This window comes from Lithobates pipiens, unplaced genomic scaffold (assembly GCF_037356315.1).
Source record: "Lithobates pipiens isolate NorthernLeopardFrog02 unplaced genomic scaffold, aLitPip1_a1.2 Scaffold_18, whole genome shotgun sequence".
NCBI lineage: Eukaryota > Metazoa > Chordata > Amphibia > Anura > Ranidae > Lithobates > Lithobates pipiens.
Genome location: NW_027507758.1, coordinates 479,937,503 through 479,962,623, shown reverse-complemented (window position 1 = coordinate 479,962,623; position 25,121 = coordinate 479,937,503). Strand labels below are relative to the sequence as shown.

The window sequence follows — 25,121 nt, the reverse complement described above, 5'->3', positions numbered from 1 at the left end:
CAGAGAATTCATCAGCGCCCTTGTAGTTCATTGAGAACTACAAGCCCTCGGCTGCAATGGCTGACGGTGCTTGTAGGCATTTATTCACAGTAATCTGAAAACATGAGTCTCGCGAGCTGCTATGCTGATATATTCTTGTTTGAAAACCTTCAAGCAGCCTCCACCAGCAAACACTCTCATAAGTGTTCACTGAAAATTAACACAAGGTGTGGTGCGATTTTTGTCATCTAGTGTAAAAACCTTATTTTACTATCAAACTAATATTCCATCAATCATATATACATCATATATACATACATGCATATGAAAATGAAATTACACAAATTTGTAATCAAACTAACATCGAACAAAACAAATCAAATAAACTTATGTCTCTATCAAAGAAATATCCACCTTGTCTTCCAACAGTGCTTCTTCTTACAGTCTTAAGTTGTATACATCTACTTGATTTGCAAATATGTGATTGATCAATCAAAATATAAAACAAATGAAATCATTAAAGTCTCTATTAAATACAGTCAATCGTCTCTTTAATAGTTCCATATATGCTTCTCCCGGCCACTAGTGCCGTGCATGCATCCACTTTGTACACCACAGTGCTGCCCTTCACTGGATGTACTCTCATCTGACAGCTTTGACACACAACTGAATGTAAGGTCAAAAAGCGCATGTGTCCCCTTTTTTAAGGTTCCTCAAATATTCCTATAATTCTACTGGATTCCTTTCATATTATATACAGTATCTCAAAGTGAGTACACCCCTCACATTTTTGTAAATCTTTTATATTGTTTCACGTGACAACACTGAAGAAATTAAACTTTGCTACAATGTAAAGTGGTGAGTGTACAGCTTGTGTAACAGTGTAAATTTGCTGTCCCCTCAAAATAACTCAACACAGCCATTAATGTCTAAACCGCTGCCAACAAACGTGAGTACACCCCTAAGTGAAAATGTCCACATTGGGCCCAATTCGCCATTTTCCCTCCCTGGTATCATGTGACTCATTAGTGTCACAAGGTCTCAGGTGTGAATGGGGAGCAGGAGTGTTAACCACTTGACTAGCCTTGTTTTGGAATTTAGGTGTTTACATGATTAAAACAGTTGTTTTTTTTTGCTAGTACTACTTGGAACCCCCAAACATTATATTTTTTTTTCTAACACCCTAGAAAATAAAATGGCGGTCATTACAATACTTTCACACCGTATTTGCGCAGCGGTCTTACAAGCGCATTTTTTGGGGGGGAAAAATTCACTTTTTTTAATGAAATAAGATAACGATAAATTTAGTGCATTTTTTTTATATTGTGAAAGATAATGTTATGCCGAGTAAATTGATACCCAACATGTCACGCTTCAAAATTGCGCCCGCTCGTGGAATGGTGTCATACTTGTACCCTCAAAAATCTCCATAGGCGGCGTTTAAAAAATTCTACAGGTTGCATGTTTTGCGTTACAGAGGAGGTCTGGGGCTAGAATTATTGCTCTCGCTCTACAGATCACGGTGATACCTCACATGCGTGGTTTAACCACCATTTTCATATGCGGGCGCTACTCATGTATGTGTTCGCTTCTGCGGACAAGCTCGTTGGGAGGGGGCATTTTTAAAAAATATATTTTTTTTTTTCTTTTTTTTTCACAGTTTTTTTAAAAAGAAAAATTGGGTCACTTTTATTCCTATTACCCTTGTAATAGAAAAAAAAAACATGGCAGGTCCTCTTAAATATGAGATCTGGGGTCAAAAAGTCCAAAAATTAAAAAAAAAAATCATTTAAGAGGTATGGACGGAAGCAACGTTTTGACATTGCTTCCGCTCTCATATGGTATGGAGATGGGTGGGGGCCATCTTGGCCTCACTCGTCTCCATACCCAGGACTTGAAAGGACCAAATCACCTCCGCCACTACAGATGGCTCCGGTAAGCGTCGAAGGGTGCGGGAGGGGGGTGGCACCTCTCCCGCCACCTATAATGGTGATCTCGCGGCAAATCCGCCTTGGAGACAACCATTATCGTAAAGAGGACCGACTCCTGAAAAGATGTAGATCTCTGTTGTGGCAGCAGCTGCTGCCATTACCTACATATCCCTCTTCAAAGTGCCAATGTATATGTACAGGAGCCAGTCAGCAAGTGGTTAACTGTGGTGTTATCACTCTTGCTCTCTCATACTGGTCACTGGAAGTTCAACATGGCACCTCATGACAAAGAACTCTGAGGATCTGGAAAATTATTGCTCTACATAAAGATGGCCTGGGCTATAAGAAGATTGCCAAGACCCTGAAACTGGGTTGCAGCACAGTGGTCAAGACCATACAGCGATTTAACAGGACAGGTTCCACTCAGAATAGGCCTTGACATGGTCGACCAAAGAAGTTGCGTACATGTGCTCAGCGTCCTATCCAGAGGTTGTCTTTGGGAAATGTATGAGTGCTGCCAGAAGTTGAAGGGGTGGGGGTCAGCCTTTCGATGCGCAGACCATACGCCACACACTGCATCAAATTGGTCTGCATGGCTGTTGTCCCAGAAGGAAGCCTCTTCTAAAGATGATTCACAAAAAAGCCTGCAAACAGTTTGCTGAAGACAAGCAGACAAAGGACATGAATTACTGGAACCATGTCATGTGGTCTGATGAGACCAAGATGAGCTTACTTGGTTCAGATGGTGTCAATCATGTGTGACGGCAACCAGGTGCATACAAAGACAAGTTTGCCTTGCCTACAGTCAAGCATGGTGGTGGGAATGTCTTAGTATGGGGCTACATGAGTGCTGCCGGGACTGGGAAGCTACAGTTCATTGAGGGAACCATGAATGCCAACATGTACTGTGACATACTGAAGCAGAGCATGATCCCCCCTCCCTTCGGAGACTAGGCCGCAGGGCAGTATTCCAACATAACGACCCCAAACACACCTCCAAGATGACCACTGCCTTGCTAAAGAAGCGGAGGGTAAAGGTGATGGACTAGCCAAGCATATCTCCCAGAACTAAACCCTATTGAGGATCTGACATTCTCAAACGGAAGGTGGCGGAGCGCAAGGTCTCTAAACATCCACCAGCTCCGCGATGTCATGTAGGAGTGGAAGAGGAGTCCAGTGGCAACCTGTGAAGCTCTGGTGAATTCCATGTCCAAGAGGGTTAAGGTAGTGCTGAAAAATAATGGCCACACAATATTGACACTTTGGGCCCAATTTGGACATTTTCGCTTAGGGGTATACTCCCTCTTGTTGCCAGTGGTTTAGACATTAATGGCTGTACACAACAAGGCTGCAGATGCTGGAACATGTTAAATTTTCCACCCTAAAAGCGGGTTGATCATATTGCAAAGGTGAACTTATCCTTTAACCACTTGCCAGCCCCCACATTCTGGGTGGACGTCATATGACGGGCGCTCAGCGTGGTGATCACACCGTATTGCTAGGACACGGAGCTACTCCGATCTCTGTAAAGAGCCGCGACTCTTTAACAAAGTGATCGGCTGTGTCCAATCACAGCTGGTCACATGTAAACACAGAGATGCCAATAATCGGCTCTCCTTGCCTCCCACTGACAGAGGGAGAGGAGAGCCGATCAGTGGCAACTCCTCAGAGAGGACATCTAGGCATGTAATCGGGGCACTAATAATCCATGCCCTGATTACAATAAAGTGCCCACCAGTGCCAACATTAAGTGCCAGCAATCAGTACCCATTAGTGATGGCAGGCAATGCTGGCTATCGCTGCTGCCCATCAATGCCACCCATCAGTGCCACCTATCCGTGCCCACCAGTACCGCCTATCAAGGCTCGGTGCCACCTATCTGTGCCTATCAGTGCCCATAAATGCGGCATATTGATGCCGCTTCATAAGTGCCCATCAGTGTACCCTATCAGTGCTGCCTCATCAGCACCTATCGGTGAAGGCGAAAAATTACTTTTCTTTATCGTACATCATAGGACACGGAGTCTCAAGTAATTACTTGGTGGGTTATAGGCCTACCTTCAGGTGTTGGCACTGGTATAACCAACACAGGAAGTTGACTCCACTATATAACCCCTCCTCCTTCCAGGAGCACTCAGTTTTTTCGCCAGTGTCTAAGGTGTTGGTCACGAGTGAAGATGTGCTCTACGGAGCTCCAGGAGGGATCCATGCTGGATTTAAAGAAACCTCCACAATCAGATCCATCCTTGCCACTGAGGCCATAGGATGGTACCTGGACCTCGATGCAAGAACAAGGTTTTGCCTGTAATACTTCTCTTTGAGAGCTGGACCCTAGGAACCAGGACTTTTTGGTCTTGCTAAATTTCCTAAAGTTGTCCTGAGGGGTCCTATACAAGGCCTAAAGGAGCGGAACTCCTTTTTAAAAGGGCCCCAGTCTTTGAACTTGTTTAAACACAGCCCGCCGTGATGGGTGAAAGTTGGATCTGTCTGTTAAATCAGCAGTATCCTGCAGCGAGGACAAAGTAAGCTTTGCTTTTTCCTTCAATATACCTTTATATGCCTAATAAATGTCTCCTCTATAAGGAGTAACATACACTACCTATGGTGTGTCTTAGTGCAGCTCTGTCTCAGAACATGTGTGGTCCCAGCAGCAGAGGGGGTTCTTACCGTATATACTCGAGTATAGGCCGACCCGAATATAAGCCGAGGCCCCCAATTTACCCCCCAAAAAACTGGCAAACTTATTGACTCGTGTATAAGCCGAGGGTGAGACATGCCTGTCCATCCCTGTGTGTGTGTCCGTCCATCCCTGTGTGTCCGTCCATCCCTGTGTGTCCGTCCATCCCTGTGTGTCCGTCCATCCCTGTGTGTCCGTCCATCCATCCCTGTGTGTGTGTGTGTCCATCCATCCATCCATCCCTGTGTGTGTGTGTGTCCATCCATCCATCCATCCCTGTGTGTGTGTGTCTCCATCCATCCATCCATCCATCCCTGTGTGTGTGTGTCTCCATCCATCCATCCATCCATCCCTGTGTGTGTGTGTCTCCATCCATCCATCCATCCATCCCTGTGTGTGTCTCCATCCATCCCTGTGTGTGTGTGTGTGTGTGTGTCCAGCCTACCTTTGTCCCGAGCCTCCGTCCCGTGCCTTGCCTCCTTGCCTCCGTCCCGTGCCGTGCCTTGCCTTGCATCCGTCCCGTGTCGTGTCGTGCCTTGCCTTGCCCCCGTCCCGTCCCGTGCCGTGCCTTGCCTTGCCTCCGTCCCGTGCCCTCTTCGTCGGCGGCCATTGTAAAATTCAAAAGCTGCGCCGCCGCCTTCGCCTGTGATAGGCGGAACACTGAATTTCCCAGCAGCCTGTGTTCCGCCTATCACAGACGTCGTATCATCCTCGTCCGTAGTACGAGGATGATACGATGTCCGTGATAGGCGGAACACAGGCTGCTGGGAAATTCAGTGTTCCGCCTATCACAGGCGAAGGAGGAGCCGGAGGCGCGGCTTTTGAATAGAATGGCCGCTGTCTGTCTGCTCGACACGCTGATCGAGCGGGCAGACAGCGATGACTCGAGTATAAGCCGAGGGGGGCACTTTCAGCCTCAAAAAAGAGGCTGAAAATCTCGGCTTATACTCGAGTATATACGGTACTTAGATCTTGTGGGATTTGGTAAAAAATACAGCAGTTGCTAATACAGAGATGTGTATAAACTTCTATATAGGCGGTGGCTGGTTGACGCAGCTGCTTTAGCTGCATGGTTTAATTACAGCCCAGTACTTCCACCTAGTAACATTGGGAAATGCCCTATGCTTCTGTGGTTTAAAAAAAAAAACTATAAATCTGCTGACAGAACCCTCCCCCTCCTCCTCCCCTCTTCCCCCCCCCTTCCTCCCCCTCCCCCCTTGTAGAGGTGTATAGTACGTTCACCTTACTTTGTGTTGGCCATTCGGGTCCCTAGCAGGGCCTGAGAACGCAGAGGGGCATGTCCACAAGGTCACTTGGCGCTGTGTATGGATGTAACGTACACACACACACACACACAGCACTCGCCGCATAGCTGAGGGGAAGTGCTGAGGATGCCAATCAGGTTCCACCTGATACTTTATATCACAGAGACACTCTCATTTCAGAAAGACTTTTTAACTGGAGAGGCAGTCTGTCACACTAAGAGACACCAGAGCGCTGGGCACATAAGGGTGTAAACAGGCATTTTCAGACAGGAAAAACTATTGTTACTTAGTAGCAAAAGAACTGTTATTTTGTGTGTACCTCTGCTTGTGCTTTGCACTATGTCTTCCAGACCTACCATAAAGGTACCTAAGGTCACCCCCCCCCAGGCGCTGGGAATCCCAGTTATGCCTCCATACTGTCTTCGTCTTCGGAGAGATCAGACATGGCAAGCCAGGGTGAGTCATTGGAAGCTAGCGGTGGTGCAACTGCTTCACACACTTCAGCCCCTGTAGAGGTGACTGAAGATTGCAAGGCTTAAAAGATTAGCAGCTTTAATCGCATCCTCCATCCAGTGTATAGGAAGCACCCTAGATCCCCCTCCCCTCCTTAGACTCTTTACAGTCAGTGGAGGTTCCAAGAGAATTATGGGGACAGGAATGGGTTATTGCCCTCAGATGATCGGGAGGAAAGACATGCGATTATTTCTCTGCGGAGGAAACAATACTTGAAGTTCCCAAGGATCCCTACTTCACAATCTGAAGCACAGAGGCTTGCAAAGATGGTTCGCTCTACTTGCATGCTACCCCTAACAGAGTTGGCTAAAGGGCCGGTCTCTTCCTTGGGTTCTTTGAAGCTTTTAAAGCCTTTGCATGCGTTTCCTGTCCACTCATTACTAAAAAAGCTTATTTATACCGAATGGTATCATCCGGATAAGCATTTTTTTCCCTTCTAAAGAAACTTGCAAAGCTCTATCCTATGGAAGAAAGATTCACTAAAAGATGGAAAGTTCCAGCAGTTGACGCTGCGATTTCCAATCCACCCAGTGGACAATGCGCTTATGCTTAAAGCGGGATTCCGCCCACCTATATATTTTTTTTTTTTTCCAGGTTCATTTATATACTTAATGATAGTACTCACTTTTTGTGGTTTTTAAGTTCCCTCGCTTGCCGATTTTCATCAACAACAATAACTTATAAAAATGTATCCTGGCCGTTGTCATTTTGCTTGTGGGCATTTGAAGCCTACAAGCATTTATTTCTGGGAGGCGGTGAATGCTGTGCTCCCAGCATTCACCGCTCGATCCCGCGCATGCTCAATGATAACAGCGAGCAGCGCCGTCAAAATCCGGGTTGCCATCGCAACGTGACCGGCGTCACTCGGTTTCCGAGATCTCGCGAGATTTCGGCATGACTGCGTTCCGCACTGATTCTTGGGAAGACTCCGACAAAGCTCCCAGGGGTCTTTGCGTAGCCGGGGAAAGGCGATAAACACGCCTACTTCCACGGGAGGAGAGCCCGGAAGTCAAGATACTAATTACGCTTAAAAGGTAATTACGGCAATTTTTTTTTTTTTTTTTTTAATGGGCATTTGAGCATTTATGGCCCTAACAGATTTCATTAAGATGAACTTGCAAATTTGAGTACAACACCGCTTTTAAAGATCCAACAGATAAGAAGTTGGAAGGTCTGTTTAAAATCCTTTTTTTCTTAGCAGGTACTGTTGCTCAGCCTGCAATTGCAGCTATAGGCATCTGTCAGTCCTTAAAGGACCAGTTCACAGATGCTCTCCGATGAGCTGCCTGCACAACAAGCACAGGAACTGGCCTAGCTACCTAAAGCATTATGCTTTGCTGTAGACGCTATGAAGGGTTCTATTCACCAGGCATCACGCCTTGCGTTTGTACTTGTACATATGCGAAGGACCCTTTGGTTAAAGGGTTGGTCAGCTGAGACGCCTTGTAAGAACCTTCTAACTAGTTTCCCCTTTAAGGAAGAATGATTATTTGATGATAGTTTGGATAAATACATTCAAACAATTTCCAGCGGAAATGGTACTCTTTTGCCAGTCAAAAGAAAATATAAGCGTCTTTCATTTAAACTGTTCGGCCTCTGCAATCAGACCAGGCATAAAGGAAGACCTGGGGCTACAAGTCTGCAAAGCAGAATACAAGACCTCCTTATGAAGAGGCATCTCTCCTCACCAAGGTGGGGGGAAGACTTCTGATGTACTCAGAAGTCTGACAAAGGGAGATTCAGGACAAATGGACTCTCTCCACAGTGTCTCTAGGATACAAGCTAGAGCTTTGAGAGTTTCCACCATCTCGTTTTCTGAGATCAAACGTTCCCAAGGATCCAGGGAAAAGGCAATCCCTGTTGCAAGCATTAGACCGATTATTGGCTCAAGGGGTGATCAGACAGATTCCCAAACAAGAGCAAGGTTTGAGGTTTTACTCTATTTACGGTGTCAAAGCCAAATGGGGATATCAGACCAAGTCTAGATCTACGTAATCTAAATCGGTTCCTGAAAATCCGCTCCATTTGCATGGAGTCAATCAAGTCAGTCGTTTCCATCCTGCATGGAGAAAAACTTCTGGCGTCCATAGACATCAGAGATGCATAGCTGCTTGTCCATATATTTCCTCCTCACCAGAGGTTTCTGCGGTTCAAAGTAGAACAGAAGCATTTTCAGTTAATAGCCTTGCCCTTCGGGCTTGCTACAGCACCTCGGGTATTCGCTAAGGTATTAGCCCCACCTCTAGTCAGGTTAAGGGCACAGGGCATAACTGTCTTGGCTTACTTAGATGATCTATTGTTAATAGACCAGTCAGTGGCTTGCTTGAAGCAAGGTGTAGCCATCACAAGCAGTTACCTGGAAGGTTTGGATTCTCAACCTAAAGAAATCCTCCTTAAAGCCACTAAGAAAGTTGGAGTATCTGGGCCTGATCATAGACACAGCCCAGAAAAGGGGTGTTCTTGCCTCCTGCAAGGATCAGCTCCATACAGGAGCTGGTGAGGATGATCAGGTCGAAGAGAAATCCTTCACTTCGCCTTTGCATGAGGTTGTTAGGGAAGATTGTAGCTTCATTCGAAGCAGTTTCCTATGCTCAATTCCATTCGAAACTGAAAGCAGTATTCTGTCTGCTTGGAACAAAACGATTCAAGCTTTGGACTTGCCAATGTGACTGTCCCCATGAGTGTCGCAAAGCCTGTTGGTGGTTACTATCTTGGAACCTGCTGAAGGGAAAGTCCTTCAGATCAATTATCTGGAAGGTAGTAATGATAGATGCCAGCCTTTTCAGGCTGGGGAGTAGGAGCCTTGCCCATCGACATCCTAGAGATTTCCGGCAGTGTATCTGGCTCTAGAAACCTGGACCTCCAGGTTAAAGAATTGTCCTGCCAGGATCCAGTCCGACAATGCCACGGCTGTGGCATATATCAATCACAAGGGGTCACCAAGAGTCTCTCAGCTCAGAGAGAGGTGAACCAGATTCTAACTTGGACAGAAGACAATGTCCCATGCCTATCGGAAGTTTTTCATTCTGGGAGTAGAGAATTGGCAGGTGGACTATCTAAGTTGCCGGCAGTTATTCCCAGGAGAATGATCTCTTCTCCCCAAGGTGTTTCAGGCTGTTTGCCAAAGATGGGGGACTCCGGACGTAGACCTTCTAGCGTCCAGATTCAACACTAAGCTAGTCAACTTTGCATCCAGGACAGGGGACCCACTTGCATACGGAACAGATGCGTTGGCAACCCCATGGGATCAGTTTTTACTGATCTATGCACTTTTCCCCGATTTCAGTTGCTACCTCAAGTTCTTTGCAGGATCATGCTGGAAAGAAAATCAGTAATACTGGTAGCACCAGCATGGCCCAGAAGATCATGGTACGCAGAGATCGTAAGGATGGCAGTGGAGGGTCCAGGGCTCTTCCCACTAAGGCCAGACCTGCTATCTCAGGGGCCGATATAACATTCTACTTTACGAACGATAAATTTAACGGCTTGGCTATTGAGACACACATTCTGAATAAACGTGGGCTTTCCAGGTCAGTTATCTCTACTTTGATTAATGCTAGGAAGCCAGCTTCTAGAGCTATACATTGTAGAGCCTGGAAAGCTTATGTTTCCTGGTGTGAGTCCAAGGGTTGGTACCCTCGGAGATATATCCTAGGCAGAATTCTTACCTTTCTACAATTAAGCGTAGAGATGAAGTTGGCCCTGAGTACTATTAAGGGCCAAGTCTCAGCCTTATCAATTTTTATTTCAAAGACTGCTTGCTATGCATTCTTTAGTCCAGGGGTTTCATGCAAGGAGTGCTGTGGATTAATCCGCCAGTTAAATCACTCTTAAGCCCCTGGGAATTAAATTTAGTTTTGTCAGTGTTACAAAAACAGCCATTTGAACCGTTGCAGCATGTTCACTTAGTCCCTCTGACTAGGAAGCTGATATTTTCGTTTGCTATATCCTCAGCAAGGAGAATTTCAGAATTGGCTGCTCTTTCTTGTAAGGAGTCATATTTGATTATTCATGAGGACAGAGTGGTGTTACGCCCTCGTCCAGGTTTTTTGCCAAAAACCGTTTCAGGCTTTCATCTGAATGAAGATATTGTCCTGCCAGGGTTTTTTCCCAAGACCTTGTTCCAGGGAAGAAAGGTCACTACCTTGTCTTGATGTAGTGAGAGCAGTGAAAATGTATTTAAGAAAACTGCTCCGATTTGTAAGACTGATGTCTTATTTCTTCTGCCAGAGGGTCCTAAGAAGGGACAGGCAGCGTCAAAATCCACTGTCGCGAAGTGCATTTGGCAAGTTATAATTCAAACTTATGATTTAAAGGGAAAGATTCCCCCTTTTCAAGTTAAGGCGCACTCTACCAGAGCGGTTGGTGCTTCTTGGGCAGTGCGTCACCAGGCCTCCAGGTCTCAAATTTGCAAGGCCGCGACTTGGCCTTCAGTTCATACATTTGCAAAATTTTATCAAGTGCATGTAAGATGGAATGAGGATATCGCCTTCGGGCGCAGTGTGCTGCAGGCAGCAGTATAAGTTCTCAGGTCTGGGGGTTACCCTACAGGTTGTGTCTCCCTCCCCTCAAGTAGCATTGCTATGGGACATCCCACCAAGTAATTACTTGAGACTCTGTGTCCTATGATGTACGATAAAGAAAATAGGATTTTTAAAACGGCTTACCTGTAAAATCCTTTTCTTGGAGTACATCATAAGACACAGAGCTCCCGCCCCTCTGTTTTTATGGGGTGAGGGTATATTACTTATATTGCTTGGCTACAAAAACTGAGTGCTCCTGGAAGGAGGAGGGGTTATATAGGGGAGTCAACTTCCTGTATTGGTTATACCAGTGTCAACACCTGAAGGTAGGCCTATAACCGACCAAGTAATTACTTGAGACTCTGTGTCCTATGATGTACTCCAAGAAAAGGATTTTACAGGTAAGCTGTTATAAAAATCCTATTTACAAAATTTTGTGACAAACTAAGAAAAAATAAACCCAGAAATGATTAAATACCACCAAAAGACAGACTGTGTGAAGAAAATGATACATTTTACATGGTTACAGTGACCGTGCAATTGTCATTCAAAGTGTTGACAAGCTGAAAAATGGCATGAGCGGGAAGGGGGTGTAAGTGCCCTGTATTGCAGTAGTTCACAAATGTTAGTAGGGCTGAAACAACCAATCGATTAATCGTCAACCAATCGATTAATCGTCAACCAATCGATTAATCGTCAACCAATCGATTAATCGTCAACCAATCGATTAATCGTCAACCAATCGATTAATCGTCAACCAATCGATTAATCGTCAACCAATCGATTAATCGTCAACCAATCGATTAATCGTCAACCAATCGATTAATCGTCAACCAATCGATTGTGAAATCGATTACTATTTTCATAATCGATTAATCAGCCAGTAACAAAATGGGGTTAAAGTTAATGAGTCTTTTTAATAGTATATCTCTCCTCTAATAGTATATACAGTATATATCTTCTGTCTGTTATTCTCAGAGCAGATTAGATTAGATATTTTGCTCCCTAACCAAATAGTTATTTATATTACCACTGAATAGAGATATTTAAGAATAAATTGCCTTTTTTTTAAACTTTACATATTAACTAAATTATACACCACACTTTTTTTTTTTAAGGTTATTAACCGATTAATCGAAACAATAATCGGCCAACCAATCGATTATGAAAATAATCGTTAGTTGCAGCCCTAAATGTTAGTTTGTTAACCGTGCTGTAGCCATGCCACGAGATGATTATTTAAAAGGCATATTTTTTTATAGTTTTTGGTTTTGTGACCTGTAAACATTTGTGTGATGCAGAATTGCACTTTTTTATTTTATTATAGGTACTCGTACAGTGCTGTCAATTTATGCTGCACTTTACATATATATTATACGTTCACATCAGTCCCTGGCCCTCAAGGAGCTTACAATATTAAGGTCCCTAACTCACATTCATACATACACATACTAGGGCCAATTTAGACAGGAGCCAATTAACCTACCAACATGTCTTTGGAGTGTGGTAGGAAACCCACGCAAGCACAGGGAGAACATGCAGACTGCTGGCAGGTAGTGCCGTGGTTAGGATTTGAACCGACAACCCTAATGCTGCTATGCAGAAGTGCTGTGCTGCCACGACCCCAACAGGTTTTTCCCCACCCATAGGTCAAAACATGTTGGCATGGTCTGGATGAATCAAGCTGAAGCTGCTTTTACACGCTAACCACTTGGCCAGATGAGGTGTGTGGCAGCTGGGCTATCTTTTTATTTCTACAGCATGATTTGAGCTTGGACGAACTGCACCCTCACTAGTCAGCGGCATCCAAGTCATTAGACCTTGTCAGGCTCATAGGGGGCCTCCAAGCCTTTTTTGATGGGTTACTCTGCATTGCTCGCTACAAAACTGAGAACTCTGAGTATGTTAGGATTATAGGGTAGGTGCCCGGAGGAGCGTGTTCTCAAAAGTTTATCCGTGTCTAATCACCTGAACGTACAAGTCTATAGCCCAGGGTCTAAGAATGCTTTTTAGAAAGAGAATATATATATATATATATATATATATATATATATATATATATATATATATATATATATATATATATATATATATAGGGCCCACGGCGCTACCACACAAAATTATATTATACACGCCCAGTCATTATTGGAAGGGATTCCCAGAGGCCTCTCTACCCTTCACAAGGTGAGGGAGACTAAATTAATATATTGTATGTCTTAGAACATGCTATTGATGTTGTATTAGAATATAGACTCTAGTAAGCCCACAATTTATATTCTCAGGGTACCACCCTCTAATATGTACACATGCAGACCATACTCTCAAAGCAAGACGGTCATCCAGTCCAACATCTACAGACCCGCTCCCAAAGTTTGTTATATGAGGCAGTACACGGTACCAAATTTAAAAATAAAGTGAATAATTCTAAACCATATCGTGACTGTAAATGTAAAAAAAAGAGAAGGTTATGTATATGTGACGTGCTAAAACAAAAATTTTACTCTGTTGCTCAATTTTTACACACATATGTCTCCATGTGGACGCAAAAAAAGAACCATATATCAAACAATAGTCCATACGTATTAAAGTCCAAGTTTTGTACAAAAAAGCAATCTTCCAAAGTGCAAAAATAGTGCAAAAACATCAAACATAAAAATCTGCAACCATCTGTTACATATATGTATGTGCTCCACACGGGGCTATCCAAAAAATAATTTTGTACAAAACTTGGACTTTAATATGTATGGACTATTGTTTGACATATGGTTCCTTTTTTTTTTTTTTATTTTTTTTTTGCGTCCATATGGAGACATATGGTGTGTAAAAAAAATTGAGCAACAGAGTAACATTTTTATTTTAGCACGTCACATATACATAACCTTCTTTCTCTTTTTTTTTATATTTATAGTCACAATATAGTTTAGAATTATTCACTTAATAATTTTTCAATTTGGTACCGTGTACTGCCTCATATAACAAACTCTGGGAGCGGGTCTGTAGATGTTGGACTGGATGACCGGCTTGCTTTGAGAGTATGGTCTGCATGTGTACGTATTGGAGGGTGGTACCCTGAGAATATAATTGTGGACTTACTAGAGTCTATATTCTAATACAACATCAATAGCATGTTCTAAGACATACAATATATTAAATTTGTCTCCCTTGTGAAGGGTAGAGAGGCCTCTGGGAATCCTTTCCATTAATGACTGGGCGTGTATAATCTAATTTTGTGTGGTATTCTTTCTAAAATTCTTGTCTAGCCTCGACCTCCTTTTAGGGGCTGTGGATTTGTAGGGGGCAGCAACCAATTTGACAACCTTAGCGCAGCCTTTATAATGTCTTTTTTCTAAGAATGCTTTGCCTGTGTCTTGTACTGTACTCCAGCATATGGGATTTTCTGTTAAAAATCTAGGCAGCCCCTAGATATGATAAAGCAAAATAGGGCCGCCACATCCCACCATAATTCAAAATATCAAATAGTGTTTATAACATGGACTTTTAAGGTGCCCCAGAAAGATTGCATCTTAATAAATATTTAAAATATAGGGGAATAGGTGTGTTTCCCTATTTTTTAAATATTATATGTTTTGATCTTTCTGGGGCACCCTAAAAATCTGTTATAAACACTATTTGATATTTTTTCTTATATTGCAATCTTCATAGTTCTTAGTCCGGGATTCATTTTCTGTACAGTTGCTACATTTGTTCTTTTGATATTCTAGAACTGAGAGTATAGTACGGGAGCTGGAGCTTCAAGGAAGGATCACTGCTTTAGATCTGAACCCTGAAAGAACAGAGCTGCTCAGCTGCTCTCGAGATGATCTCATCAAAATTGTAGACCTGCGTGCCAATGCTGTTCGGCAGACTTTTAGGTGAGAGAGAATTGTAACGCTTCTTATTACAATTATTACACTTTTCATAGAATTGTAGGAATATAGGTTTTATGAGTTTGGATTTTCCTGCTGTCATTGTTGATGCAAAGTATTGCTTTGCATCATATTTTTATGTAATGGTACAAATTAAAGAGGAAGTAAACCCTGATGGGTTTACTTCCTCTTTTTTTCCCTGCAAAGGTAAAGCATAATGGACTACTATGCATCGCATAGTAGCTCATTATGTGTCACTTACCTGACACAGGAGCCAGCGAAGTCGCCGCTGTCACCTGTAGTCCGCCGCATCCATCTTGGTTGTGGCGTCTCTCGCAGCTCCGACGAATGACAGCGGAGAAGCCGCGATGACGTCACTCCCGCGCATGCGCACGGGAGTCGCGTCTCGGAGCTCCGACGCTGCCATTCGCCGGAGCCGCGATGACGTCACTCCCGCGCATGCGCACGGGAGTAGACAAATTTGGCAAATCCATTCTTGGACTTGCCGCATTTAGTGCGCCTGCGCGCCGCTGTCTACGGCGCATGCGCCGTAGACAGCGGTGCCCATTTTCGGGCAAATATCTCCTAAACCATATAGGTTTAGGAGATATTACTTGGACCTACAGGTAAGCCTTAATCTAGGCTTACCTGTAGGTCAAAGTTGTTTGGAAGGGTTTACTTCCATTTTAATGACATGCAACACCCAATTCGATCTTATTTCAAGTGATGCAAACGACCATTTAATGAAAAGTCTTTGAATGCCATGATAGGATATTGCTGATCAGAATGACCTGTGCAGTGTGGCCTGAGTAGGCAGATGTACTGCATGAGAATTGTACTGAGCTATTTAGAAGTTTTTCAGCATAGATGTATTTTTTTATTTATTTTTTTTATTCTGCAGACTGTACAATTTAAAAAAAAAAAAAATGTCTACATTAGATTTTTTTTACTTTCATAATGATACATATTGATTGCCATCCAGAGTTGTCAGTGTGTTAATGCCAAAATCATATTTTGTTTGCTAACAGCACATTTTCTTTTTAGTGCTCAGGGTTTCAAGTGTGGATCAGATTGGACTAGAGCTATTTTTAGGTAAGCTTTTTAAATGTGGGTAAGTGGTAATGTGAATTTTTATTTCCCAGTTTCTTCAGCGTTTTATGCTTATTTGTTAACTCCAGGACTGCCTGATTAATGCAGGCCATTTTGTAATCATTTGTATAATTTGTAAAACTTGGCTTATATGACTGGCTGGAATTTGTGGTGGCATTGGTTACTGCACTGTACATTACGTATATTTTGTCCTCTGCATTTTATACAATCCCTTTTATTTACATGGAGTGGAGTTTGAAGCCTCTCTGTCTCTGAGAAAATAAGCAAAAGTGTACAATTGGCCTGTAAAAGATGGCCTATCTGTCTGGCATACTGTGGACTCCATCTGAATGTAGCTGCATGTGTTCAAATGGAAAATGCAATGTTTGTGTGGAATGGCATTGACCCATAGTGAATTTGGCAGTTCCACATTACTTGACTTTAATGTTCTTTATGTTGGATATTATGAACAGAGATATTCTGTTCTAAATGAAGAGGCAAAGGCCTGTTTTTCTTTTTTACTAACTGATCACACGGCTTATATTTAAAACATTGTTTTACGTGGCAATTAACTATTAATTTGTCAGTGAGTGTGTCTAACAACTGTGTTATTTCCTCAGTCCAGATGGTAGCTACGTGGCTGCTGGGTCAGCAGAAGGAACGTTATACTTCTGGAATGTGATGACTGGGAAGGTAGAGAAGATCCTTGGAAAGCATCATAGGTAAAGTCTCACAGAAATTGTGTGTGTGTGTTTTTCTGTGACTCATAATATACAGGCCTTTCTTAACCCTTTAATGGTGGATCATACCTTGTTTTTCCGGGATGAATTGGACTTTGGTTGCAATAGTAACTGATATCTCTAGTAAAAAAAAATATTTTTTTTAATTTAGCCACATGTTTCTTACTACTACCTTAACCTACCACCAAACAACTCGAAATGCATTCTCCTGCTGAGGATCGCAGCGATACCACATGTGTGTTGTATATACCCGTACTACAGCCCCAGAACAATGGTACACATTTTGCTGTTTGTTTTTTTGTTTGTTTTTTTTGTTTTTTTTGCCCCAAGCACCAAACCTTGATCTAGCAATATATATTTTTTACAATACACACTTTTATTTAATTCACTAATTTCTCCCTGCAAGGGGGAGAGATGCAATGTATCTCTCCCTCCATTCGGACAGAAATAAAAACATGGGGGCAGGCTGCACTGTGATCACTGTGATGGGCAGTCAGAGGCATTCACAGTGATGTGGTGATCTGGAACCGGGAGTCCCAGGTCCTGATCATTGGTACAGGACCCAGTCGTACAGTGAGAGCCTGGTATCTGTACTGGGAGCACATTATGCGGCACATTCCCAGCACAGAGACAGATACACATATATGCGGCCCCACAGAGGAAGGCCCACTTCCATGATGCAGCATATATGCTTACTGTTGGCAAGAAGGGGTTGCACTGCCACTTTAAACATACCATTCAGCAAATTATGTGTAAAAATAATGTAAATAGTCCCAAAATCACAAAGTCCCCCGTGAAGTGAAATTGTATTCTTCACACCAATATAGTGTACCAGCCATCCTGAAAGAACATGCAGCAGTTTACCAGATTATCAACTGTGTATGAGGTCTGACAAGCTTTTTTGGGATAAATCCCAAGAGGGATGGATGAATAATCACTTTAAATTCCACAATCTGAGAAAAGGTCAACCACCTTGGTTTCCAGAAAGTATATCCGGATCCTCATATACCGATTAAAACCATCCAAACCACATGAAAAGTGCAAGAAAATACTGATGGTGAAGTACTTTCTAAAATTGTTTATTTAAAAAAGTAACAATATGTACTCACAAGCAAATAGAAGGCGGTAAACACCTGGTGAGGACTATCCACCCCAGACCGCCTCGTCTTTCTTTCCCCTTTATTTCCAACAATACTATTTGCAACTGTGTAATCTCCCATGCGCAGCCCTCTGCCCTTGGCGACCCCACGTGGGAGTATATTGCAGAGACATCGCTACACACCGTCAACGTGTCAGACGCTCTAAAGCTCAATAAGCCTCTCTCCACTTCTGAATTCCTACAAGCCATTAAAGACCTGAAAATAGGCAAATGCCCTGGGCCTGACGGATATACACCCCAGTTTTACAAAACGTTTGCCCCCCAACTGGCGCCCCTTCTAATGAAAGCTTTTAACTCAATCGAAAACTCCAACCTCCCCTCTAAAGGCCTTCTATATGCCAATATTTCCATTCTACCTAAACCAGGCAAAGATCCATCCCAATGTAGTAGCTATTGGCCAATCTCCGCTTGTCCCCCCTGCTCCTGTCGGTGATACATAACGATCAGGTGGGGTCCGTCCCAGGCCGAGAGGCGAGGGAAAACACCACCACCAAAACAATACATCTCATATCCCTGATGCAGTGCAAAGGCCTGAGGGGCATGCCTAATATCGTTTGAAGCTGAAAAGGCTTTTGACAGGTTCAGCTGGAGGTTCCTGCAACTGTCCCTTGAACGACTTGGCCTTGGGTCGTCCTTTATTACCAAAGTAATGTCTTTGTACTCCCAACCCTCAGTCACTGGCCTAGTAAACGGTACTATGTCAGAACCTTTTGATATTTCAAATGGCACAAGACAGGGCTGCCCCCTCTCCTCTGTTATTATTGAACACTTTGCTTGCGCCATTCGCCAAAACGCCTCCATTCACGGCATACAAACGCCATCTGCCCATTACAAGCTATCCCTTTATGCTGACGACCTAGTTTATATTCAGAACCCACATACCTCACTACCATCCCTAATTATGGAATTCCATTGTTTTGGCACTTTTAGTAACTTTAACCTTAATATAGCAAAGACGGAAGCGCTTAATATATCCCTTACTACCTCTACATTATCCCTACTGAAGTCCAACTTCTCATTTCATTGGCAAGCAAAAGGGATTTCCTATCTCGGAGTCATTATCCCCTCCGACCTAACCAACTTATTCCCCCTAAATTATATCCCCTTACTTTCCCAGTATACGGAAAGACTTGGAGGAGTGGGGAGGATCCTCTTTACCATGGTTCGGGAGGATTAATACCCTAAAAATGGACACCTTGCCAAAACTCCTATATCTGTTTCAAACGATCCACATCTTGGTTCACAAATCATTCTTTGCCCCCTTACGATCCCTAGCCATTAGATTCATGTTGAATCGGGGGCTCCCAAGAGTTAAGTTTAACCTACTCAATCTCCCGAAGATGCAGGGTGGGACAGGCTATCCCAATTTTGATATATTATAAAGCTGTCCATATGGCATGTGTCCTGGAGTGGTTTCTTTGCCCATTTCAGAAGGCTTCAGTATCAATAGAGCAAGATCTTTCCCCTGTTGACCTCCGGGCTCCTTTCTGGGGTTATAAACATGACTATACTCGCTTGCCCTCCCTCTCCCCATTAACATTGGCCTCCCTTAATCTTTGGTACAATAGGGGCCTTCACACCATTCTTTCTTTTTGGTCTGGGTCCCTTGACATCTCTTTTCGACAACCCCGTGTTTCCATAGGGGGTAGGAGCATCGACCCTGGGTTTCTTCAAACGCTCTGAATGCCCTCAAGATCACTTCTTTGTATACCACTGACAGGGGACTCCAGTTTCTCAGGAGGGTCCTTGTGACTGGCTCACTGCCCTACATATGGCTACGTACACCAAACACTTGCACTCCTCCTCCCAAATACACTGCACATATCTTCTCTCATCCCTGTATAGCTTGTTACAGGCCTTAACACATGACCAATTGCCACGTTACACGAGGATGTGGTCTGCGGACCTGGGGGAGGACATCTCCATACCGGAATGGAAAACCTCTTTCCACTTTACACATCAACGATCTCTTGTTATTCTCAAGAAAAGAATTATAAGATCCTATCTAGGTGGTACTGAGACCCCGCCACTCGACAAAAAATCTTTCCGTCTTTGGCCACCTGCTGACATTGCAATGTCTCTGCTGGGACTTATCTACATGTCTGGTGGGACTGTGAGGACCAGCCCCTTCTGGACTCGGATATTTGAATGCTACAATTTTATTTATGATAAAGTACCGTCCTCCCCAAAGTTTGCCCTCCTTTCTATATTGCCCGGGTCAATGAAATTGCAAAAACAAAACCTACTCCGCTTTTTTATGTCTTCAGCAAGGCAACTCATACCCGCGTTTTGGAAAACTAAGATTACCCCTCCACTGTTACGTTGGGTCTCTACCATGAGTGACGCTATGTGGACAGAGGAGATGCTAGCCCTTGATAATAACACATATGTCAAATTTACAATGTTGTGGTCGGTCTGGCTCCGCTTCTCCTCTTCTGACACCTTATTGAATAAGCTGTTGAGCCCACAGGGACACTCTTAGTGCCCCCCGGCCCCCCTCCAACCCTCCCCTATGCTCCTCCTTACCTTATACCTACATGTCTTCTCTTGATTAACCCCCTCCCCCTTTTCTTCTTCTTCTCTCTACCTTGGTCTTTTCTATTCTTTTACTCAATTAAATTTACAAGTATTACATTATGTCGTGAATCATGAGTACTGTTAATTGGAATTGTTTAATATGTCAGGAAACTGACTTTCTTCTCGATTTTACCATGTTAAGTAAATAGGAGCCTAGGTATGGGCGACAGCCACCGGGCTGACTCCTTGTCTCGTCTACTGATTATGTTCATCTTATGTTGTTTACCGTCTTTTTTTTTTTTTTTTTTTTTTTTTTTTTTTTTTATATGAAAATGCTAATAAATATATTTTCAACACTAAACAGGTGCTCAAGATTTTTCCTGATCGACAGGCCCAAAATTTGGCCAAGCTGCCAGAGGCATTATGTTTTGCAATACTCTATTCTATTCTTCAGGCCTCATGCTTGCTCTGGTGCATATGTGTAGACTACTATGGTTGAGAAATTGGTCAGCTGAAGCGCCATGCAAAAAGCTCCTGGCTAGTTTTCCCTTTTGTAGTGAACAGCTGTTTGGGGATGATCTGGATAAATAAATCCAAAGAATTTCTAATGGGAAAAAGTACCCTTTTGCCAGTTAGGAAAAGGAGTAAGTGTATTTCATTTAAACAAGACTCTTCTCTAGTGCTAGGAGCATCAGCCTCCAGGCAGTCACGACTGCCTCCACTGTCAAATTCAAGAGGTAGACCTCAGGGTCTACCCCAGGGACAAAAGAGGGATCCAGAGAAAATCTCTTCAAGCATTGGACCATGTTTTGTCTCCAAACGGTGATATCAGTGGTCCCCATGGAAGAGAGGGGATTGTGGTTTTATTCAAACCTTTTCATGGTACCAAAACCAAATGGAGATGTCAGACCTGTTCTAGATCTCAAAGATTTAAGCCGGTTTTTGAATATCCGCTCTTTTCGCATGTCAATCTGATCAGTAGTCTCCATCCTGCAAGGTGGAGAACTTCTGGCATCAATCGACATCATATGCCTATTTTTCCTACTCACCAGAAATATCTACGTTTCTTGATAGAAAATCTTAATTTTCAGTTTGTAGCTCTGCCTTTCGGTCTAGCTACTGCACCTCAAGTTTTTACAAAGGTTCTGGCCCCTCCTCTAGCCACATTAAGGACTCAAGGTATAACGATTTTAGCTTACCTAGATGATCTGCTCTTGATCATCACAGCCAACTACCTGGAATACCTAGGTTGGATTTTCATCCTAGAGAAATCTTCCTTTAAACCATCAAGGCGATTGGAATACTTGGGTCTGATCATAGATACAGCCCAGAAGAGGGTATTCTTATCCCAAGGGAAGATCTGTGCCATAAGAGAGCTGATTCGGGTGGTCAAGGCATAGAAGAATCCTTCTATTCGACTTTGCATGAGGTTAATGGGAAAGATGGTAGCTTCATTCAAGGCCATTCCTTATGCTTCGTTTAATTTGAGACTTCTGCAAAACAGTATCCTATTAGCTTGGAACAAGAAGGTCCAAGCTCTAGATTAACCAATGTGTTTGTCTCCAAATGTTCGCCAGAGATTCAGTTGGTTGATAACCAAGAATCTGCCAAAGGGAAAACCCTTCCTACCAGTTACTTGGCAGGTGGTAACAGATGCCAGCCTTTCGGATTGGGGAGTAGTCCTGGAAGAGGCGACTGTCCAAGGGAAATGATCCAGATCAGAAATGACATTGCCCATCAATATTCTAGAGATTCGGGAAGTACGCTTGGCCCTGAGGGCCTGAATGTTCAGGTTACGGAATGGTCCTGTCAGGATCCAATCAGACAATGCCACAGCAGTGGCCTATAGCAATCACCAAGGGGGCACGGGAAGTCGTGCGGCGCAGAAAGAGGTGAATCATATCCTAACTTGGGCAGAAAACAATGTATCTTGCCTATCGGCAGTCTTCATTTCAGGAATAGAGAATTGGCAGGCACTTGAGTCGCCAGCGGTTGTTCCCGGGAGAAGGGTCTCTTCACCCCGATATCTTCCTGACAATATGCCAAAGATGGGGATTCCAGACATAGATCTGTTTGCATCCAGGTTCAACAAAAAGATTGACAACTTTATGTCAAGAACAAAAGTTCTGCTAGCTTGAGGAACAGATGCCTTAATATGCCCATGGAATGGGTTTTCACTGATTTATGCATTCCCTCCTGTTCTGCTGCTTCCACGACGACTTCGCAGGAATGGAAGCTGTGATTCTTGTGGCCCAGGAGAACTTGGTATGCAGAGATCATAAAGATATCAGTAGGGGACCCATGGACCCTACCACCACGTCCGGACTGTCTCTCGCAAGGTCCAGTATTCCATCCTACCTTACAAACGCTACATTTAACGCTTTGGCTGTTGAGACCCACATTCTGAAGAAGCATGGGCTGTTAGGTTCAGTGGTATCTACCTTGGTTAATGCAAGGAAGCCGGCCCCCAGAATCATATATTATAGAGTATGGAATGCATATGTCTTTGTGGGCAGCGCATCCCCAAGCCTCCATGGCTCAAATCTGCAAGGCCACAACTTGGTCTTCAGTCCATACATTTAACAGATTCTATCAGGTGGATGTAAAAAGTCATGAGGATATCGCCTTTGGGCGCAGTGTGCTGCAGGCAGCAGTATAAGTCCTCTGATCTCATGGTGCCCTACTTTTGTTGTCTCCCTCCCTTCAGTTGGCATTGCTTTGGGACATCTCACATAGTAATTACTGTGGCTCTGTGTCCCATCATGTACGATTAAGAAAATAGGATTTTTATAACTGCTTACCTGTGAAATCCTTTTCTTTTGAAGTACATCGTGGGACACAGAGGTCCCTTCCCTCTTTCTGGTATACACGTGTCTTGCTTTGCTACAAAAACTGAGGTACTCCCAGTAGTGGGAGGGGTTATATAGGGAGTTGACTTCCTGTCTTAGGGGTGTGCCAGTGTCCATCACCTGAAGGTGGCCTATAAGCAGCATAGTAATTACTATGGTTCTGTGTCCTATGATATACTTCAAAGAAAAGAATTTTACAGGTAACTAGTTATAAAAATCCTATTTTTGCATATTACAGTATTATTTTTTTGAGGACTGTTGGGCAGAAAATGTATAAATCCACAAACCCAAAGGTTAATATTTACCTTGCATTTAAAATATGTCTCCTCTGCTTCTTTAACAGTTCGTCCATTAATGCTGTTGCTTGGTCTCCCTCTGGTACCTACGTTGTTAGTGTGGATAAAGGAAGCAAAGGAGTTTTATGGTCCGACTTTTGATCATCATGAACCAAGAGCCCACGCTGGTGATGAGTGGTGCCAGTTATTTGATGCTTTGCTGCTTTGGTGCAAACCTCCTTGAAAGATTCTCAATATAACTGCAGTGGTTGATGCTGTGATGTGCAGACCACAATATTGTGCACAAGGCTCTGCACAGGATGCTTCTCACTGGTACACTGCTGTGGAATGAAGGACTTATAAGTGCTTTATTGCTAGGACACAGAGAACATATTGTATGTTAAAAGATTACTATATAAAGATGGGTGAAAGAAGAATTTTAATATACACCCAGAGCATAATGTATACTTCTGTTCTGTTCTTGAGAGATCATTTGTTTTAAATGGGCAAATATACCTTTTTAACTAAATATCAATTTTGGGGGAGATGTGATTTTTTTTTTCCATTTATTAGATTATCAGTTTTACAAGCTTATACATAGGGGCCACAAAGAGCATATAAAGAAGAAAATTGAGTTAATGGTTAGATTTCAAAGGACTTTGTTCAATGCCAAATGTATGTGTCAAGGGTATATTTTCCTATTTAAACATATCTTAAAAGGCACTTTAAATGTATATTATTAAATTGCCACCATATTGGTTAATAGGTAATGTATTATATGCTTTTATGTGGAATTTCAGGTATAACCTTTTTGATTTCAGAAAGGCTTCTGTGTGCTGCACTTCAGGAATGGAAACAGCCCTTTGAAACTAATGGAGGGGGCTTTATGGTGGCCATACATGAGCAGATCTCTCACTAACCTCAAAAGGTTTCCATCCACATCATTGCACTGCCTGGACCGGCAGCAACAACTGTTCTGTGCTTAAAGAACAAGAGAGAGTTCATGAATGTAAATAAATAAATAAAAAAAAACTCCCTAGCCCCCTCAATAGCAAAAACTGTCAGAATTTCCCCTCTCTAGCAGATCATTATTTCTTTGGATGGCTTTGGCTGCACTGTCGGGTACAACCATTGCATTTCTTGCCAATATTAAGCTGTGTATGGCCACCATCAGTCTTTGCCTCTTTAGCAGTGAGTGTTTACATAGTTATGTAGATGTTAAATAAGAATTTTCTCATGACAAAAGTGTTCACGTGATTCAGCAATAGCTACTATTTTGTCTATGAATATATGTTTTAGGGATGCCCTGTTTTAAGTGATATGATTATTTGTGTAGTGGAAGTAAATTATGCTTCCAACATAATGGGTCCCTGAATGATTTACTTTTTTGTGTTTATTAAAAAACAAGGAAAACATCCCGCATTTTGTTATTCTACTGCAACCTACTGGTCATGACCACATAAGGACACGAGTCCCTCACAATTCTGGCACATAAAACTCAAATTTTAGAGAATAAATGCACTTTAATACAAGGTGCACGTATCTTTTTTTTTTTTTTGCCACCTTGTCTTTACCTAACCGAACCCCCCACCCCCCTTGATTGATGCATACTTTCCTCAATCATACTTCCTCTGCTAATTGCACTTTTAGCGTGTGTTACTTGATTTTCGTGTGTGTAAAATATATGGATAGATCTCTCGGGTAAAATAAGTATTGAACACATCACCATTTCTTCTAG

At 43.0% G+C, this 25,121-nt stretch overlaps 1 protein-coding gene across 5 annotated transcripts in view; it reads left to right on the top strand.

Annotated features, from left to right (window-relative positions):
- The window catches only part of ATG16L1 (autophagy related 16 like 1), a 101,743-nt gene extending 76,945 nt beyond the window's left edge, over positions 1-24,798 (top strand). For all 5 annotated transcript variants that reach the window (XM_077488382.1, XM_077488384.1, XM_077488383.1 and 2 more), the window contains 4 exons: positions 14,611-14,760; positions 15,799-15,846; positions 16,464-16,565; positions 23,452-24,798. In XM_077488382.1, the coding sequence (XP_077344508.1) occupies positions 14,611-14,760; positions 15,799-15,846; positions 16,464-16,565; positions 23,452-23,545 (394 nt within the window). In that variant the 3' untranslated portion in view covers positions 23,546-24,798. The remainder of the gene's footprint in view (positions 1-14,610; positions 14,761-15,798; positions 15,847-16,463; positions 16,566-23,451) is intronic.
- The last annotated feature ends 323 nt before the right edge of the window (positions 24,799-25,121 follow it).